General features: G+C 44.8%; 1 protein-coding gene across 1 annotated transcript; it reads left to right on the top strand.

The window, feature by feature from the left end:
* LOC136609330 (interleukin-17A-like) lies at positions 1-3,601 on the top strand. The gene is made up of 3 exons (XM_066589156.1): positions 1-48; positions 697-869; positions 3,096-3,601. The coding sequence occupies exons 1-3, from the start codon at positions 22-24 to the stop codon at positions 3,331-3,333; spliced, it is 438 nt and encodes a 145-aa protein (XP_066445253.1). The 5' UTR covers positions 1-21; the 3' UTR covers positions 3,334-3,601.
* Positions 3,602-5,061: the final 1,460 nt, after the last annotated feature.

Consider the following 5,061-nt stretch of genomic DNA (forward strand, 5'->3'; position numbering starts at 1 on the left):
ACAAGCATAGAGACATCAAGAATGTATCCACCAAGGTCTATGCTGCTGGTAAGTGATGGGCAGAGCTCAGAGGGCAGGGATACGCTGGTGAATTGGGGTTGGGGGAATTGATAGATGCAAATTTTTTGGGAGATATCTATTTATATGTGTAAAGAATCTTTAAAGGGTAACTAAACTTTTACAAACTTTTGACATGTCACAGTGATGTGTCAAAAGTTTTGATCTTGGTGGTCCGGTTGCTGAGAACCCCGCTGATCACTAAAACAGGCAGAAGCACCCACCTGATAGCTGTGCCCATTCGACTGCCTCGGCAAATGGTGTACGGATTGCATAGACTTTCTATCGAGCCTGTAAGCGCATTCAGCAGTGACTGAAATAACCGAATAGACACAGAGCTCAATGAACACTTCTGCTTCGTTCTAGTCATCAGTGGGTCATGGTAGCTTACCAACAGATAACCCGCTGCTCGGGGATCCCTGATGATGAGCTGATCGCCTGTCCTGCTGTCAGTGGAGCAAGCCGGATGTTTATCATTGAGGTCAGAAAGGGAACTGCCTTAGATGCCTTCACTTCCACTGACTTCAATGGGAGCTAAAACCGGCTATTACCCTTCTGCCTCCGACTATATGGCACCATATTGAAGATTGTTATATCTGTAACTTACGTCAATAATGTCTCCATCCTCCTGTTTTCCAGGTCTCTTTGCTGTTTGCTCTTCTTGGGGTTTGCTATGGCAAAAAATGTCATTTTTCCAAAGAACTGGTCCTGACACAAAATATGATCGTCAGCCTTAACAGCACCAATAATGTGCTCACCAATACTATGCAAGACAACATCCGGCTGCGCTCCCTCTCACCATGGAGCTACAAGTAAGGCATCATCCGTAAATCCAAAATTAAGTCACATGGTGTCATCTATATAGTTAGTATTATAGTATTATTTCTCTTCTTGCAGAATATTCTGCAGTCGGTATTTGTTTTCTAGCTAAACACTTGACTGGGTGACCAACAGTAGCTGCATACTTACAGTGACATCGTAGAGGGGAGGTCGTCAGCTCAGGACTCACCTATTAGCTGGAGCAGAGAGTTACTTGGTAATAGTGACTGTCACTTTGATGGATCCAGCCTGACCAGGTACTATTGTACCTTGTCGCCACTGGAAGTGGTGGGTGTAGCCAAGAGTTAGGGAGCTTGACAGGCAGGTCAGGCCCCCAGTGGCTGATTGGCTGCACTCACCACTCCGGCACGCCGCTGATAGCCTGCACTCACCCCTCCAGCGCTGTGTATTCTGCTGGCCTGCACTGAATTTTCCTGGGCGGCAGTGATGAGTAAGGGCTGCGCTGTAGATTGTCCTCACCTCCTGCTTTCTCTGCCCTTAAGGCGTGCAGCGACTCAGCCCCTTTTCTGGCTCAGTAGCAGACGGCTCAGCCTCATTAGCTGATGGCGCGGCGGCCGCCACGGTGTGGAGGGGGGGGCCTTCAGACATCAGGGAGCATTAGCTCACATGGGCGGCAAGGTGCTGGCGGCAGCGGCTGGTGAAGGCTCTGAATGCAGGCAAAAGTCCGAGGAGTGTGCTGGTGACTCAGCACTGCCGACAGCAGCGTGGAAGGAGTTTTGCTGTGGCATGGAGGGTTAGGGTTAGGGATAGTTTCACAGTTAGGCTTACATTATTAGGTGTCAATGCTTCCATGTAAATACCAGCCGGCACTCACATAGAACCATTCATAGCTAATAATGTAAGCAGAACACTGAAACTACCCCTAACCCTAACCCTCCATCCCACGGCAAAACTCCTACCACGCTGCTGTCGGCTCTCTGAGCAGTGCTGAGTCGCCAGCCAATCGGAAGCTAGGGTTGTGACAGGGGTGTTCCTCCATCTAAGCCCTGTCAAACCATAGCTTCCGGTGGCATCAAGATACAATAATGCCGCCTGACCATGTATTACATGGTTGCCAATTTATTTGAATGGCTAGCATGTAATGCCAAATATTACCTACAGTTGGCACAGCAGGGAAAATGCATCCCTACAACTTATCTCAATGATAACAGCTAATTAATTAAGGGTTTATGAAACTTGACTAGCAGTGATCAGCTGATCTCTGAGCTGGCTTCAATTTAAAAAAAGGTTGTCTTCATGAAGCTTTCCCTTTTACCCCTTAATGACGCCGCCCTTTTTTTTCACCATTTTCGTTTTTGCCTCCCCCTTTTAAAAAAACTATAACTCCTTTATTTATCCATCAATGTTGCCGTATGAGGGCTTGTTTTTTGCGGGACGAGTTGTATTTTTCAATGGTACTATTTAATGTACCATATAATGTACTGAAAAACATTTAAAAAATTCAAAGTGGAGTATAAAAAAAATCCACCATCTTTCAGTGCATCCTGTTTCTACGGCGCACAAGCTGCAACAAAAGCGGCATGATAACTTTCTTCTATGGTCAGTACGATTACTACAATACCAAATTTATATAGCTTTTTTTTTTTGCTGTGCTGATTTTATCTTTTTTTCAAAGACCTTTATTTTTTGTCATTATTTTCTGCCTCCGTCTTCTGCGCGCAATAACCTTTTTATTGTTCCATCAACATAGCTGTGCGAGGGCTCATTTTTTGCATGACGTCCTGTAGTTTGCGTTGGTAGCATTTTTTGATTGCTTTTTATTCCATTTTTTTTCTTGAAGACAGGGTGACCAAAAAAGTGCATTTCTGGCATTCTTTTTTTTTTACTTCTGATGACATTCACCGTGGGGGGTAAGTCATCCATTACTTCGATAGATTGCATGTTTGCGGACACAGTGATACCAAATATGTATTTTTGTGTTAGAATTTAGATTCTTTTATTCTAAATATGGAAATAGTTTTTTTTTAACTTTTATTAGCAATACTTCAATTAGTAAAGCTGTATTCTCATTTTTACTCATTTATTTATTTTTCCTTTTAGTCCCCGAGGGGGACCACAACTAGCGATGCTGGGATCGTTCCTGCAGTGTGATGTAATGCTATAGCATTCCATCATACTGCGATTGTGAATACAGCTTCGAATGTGCCGGGAGTAGAGGACAACTATATAATCTCATAATCTAATGTAATTTCTTCTAGGGCGAATGAAGATGAGAACCGATATCCTCGTGTCATTCATGAGGCTCTATGTAACCATGACTGGTGCTTAGACTTTGAGGGTAACAAAGACTTAAGCAGGAACTCCGTCCCCATCACACACAGCATGCTGGTTCTTCGTCGGGAGATCGCAAACTGCCACCAGAACTTCCGGCTTGAGTTCCAGCAGGTCACCGTGGGTTGTACCTGTTCTAGGCCTAATATCAAAGTTGCTTCATAGAAAACCCAGCGCCATTTTTAAAGAGCCCTAAAAGAGGCAGAGGCAGCTGTATGTCACAGAGTTGGTCATTTACGGCTTTCACTGGTTGCTGTATTTATTCTGGTCTTTTTTTTCCCACAATCCATCAGCCATAACTTTTTTTTTTTGTTTATCATATTTTTTTTATATTGAAAAGCTTTTCCAAACATAGCAAAAATAACCTAGTACACCATATACATATGTTTATACTGAACTATGATGTTCTGGACAATCAATTTGCTCAACATGGTTCACCACTAGAGATGAGCGAGCGTACTCAGATAAGCACTACTCGCTCGAGTAATGTGCTTTATCCGAGTATCGCTGTGCTCGTCCCTGAAGATTCGGGTGCCGCTGCAGCTGACAGGTGAGTCGCAGCGGGGAGCAGGGGAGAGCGGGCGGGAGAGAGGGAGAGAAAGATCTCCCCTCCGTTCCTCCCCGCTCTCCCCTGCAGCTCCCCGCTCCGTGCCGGCACCCGAATCTTCAGGGACGAGCACAGCGATACTCGGATAAAGCAAATTACTCGAGCGAGTAGTGCTTTTCCGAGTACGCTCGCTCATCTCTATTCACCACAACTTTATAGTCCACATATTAAGATATCTTGTATCAACTTATAACTAAACTAAAAATATTAATTAATGCAGCCGACTGTGTATGGCAGGAAAAGTAGTAGTAGAGACTGAGCAAACACGCCTATAGTGCTGCAATCCTTTTTTTTTATATTGGCATAGCTGTATGCGGTCTTTTTTTTTTGCCAAATGAAGTGTAGTTTATATATTCTACTAGATTGTATTTGTATCAAATATATCTGTTACTTACTGTTTTGTGATGTTTACGTAATAAAGCGTATTATACAAAATCTGTCTTTTTTTTGTGCCATTTGTTTTTTAGAAACTTTATTGAAAAATATTAAATGAAGCTTTTTTTTTTTAAGACCCATTAAAGAACTTTTGATGTCTTTATTAGAGATGAGGGAGTATACTTTATAAGGCACATTACTCTAGCGAGTAGTGCCTTAGCCGAGTATCTCCCCGCTCGTCTCTAAGGATTCGGGGGCCGGCGCCGGTGACAGGTGAGTTGCGGCGGAGAGCAGGGGGGGAGAGGGAGAGAGAGAGATCTCCCCTCCGTTCCTCCCCACTCTCCCCCGCCGCCCCCCGCCGGCCCCCGAATCTTTAGAGCCGAGCGGGGAGATACTCGGCTAAGGCACTACTCGCTCGAGTAATGTGCTTTAGCGAGTATACTCGCTCATCACTAGTCTTTATCTATCAGTAATGTCTGGGGATATCGTCTATATATCTCTCTAAAATATCTGTATACTAGTACATCATGACTGTAAAAATAATAACATTGAGGCATTTAGGCAAACAACATCCCCTCATTCATAAGTGTTAAATGGGAAGGGGCATACCTTGGCCCCCCCAGCAGTCAGGGGTCACCCCTGACCCCTTTACCCCCCAGCCAGCTGGTCAGGCAGCTCTCCCAACTGTCCTGGATCCAGAGAGACAGTCCCAGATTTCAAGCATGGTCCTGCTGTCCAGGGAAGGCTGGCGAATGTCCCATTGTCATCTCAAACCCAATTCCCCCCCCCCCCATCCTCTCCAGTCTGTACATACATATCCGACACACTGCTTCTTGACTTTAAGAGGCCCAAGGACGTAGTGTGCCTTGACACACATCCAACATCAGCATCAGGACTCTGTGCAGTGGCTA

Source organism: Eleutherodactylus coqui, chromosome 1, assembly GCF_035609145.1.
Source record: "Eleutherodactylus coqui strain aEleCoq1 chromosome 1, aEleCoq1.hap1, whole genome shotgun sequence".
NCBI classification, from domain to species: Eukaryota; Metazoa; Chordata; class Amphibia; order Anura; family Eleutherodactylidae; genus Eleutherodactylus; species Eleutherodactylus coqui.

Excerpts from the sequence above, each read along its gene's own strand:
- LOC136609330 (XM_066589156.1), top strand. The coding sequence starts at position 22 with ATGTATCCACCAAGGTCTATGCTGCTG. Across the intron at positions 49-696 it reads CACCAAGGTCTATGCTGCTG|GTCTCTTTGCTGTTTGCTCT; the intron begins GTAAGTGATGGG and ends CCTGTTTTCCAG. Across the intron at positions 870-3,095 it reads CTCTCACCATGGAGCTACAA|GGCGAATGAAGATGAGAACC; the intron begins GTAAGGCATCAT and ends AATTTCTTCTAG.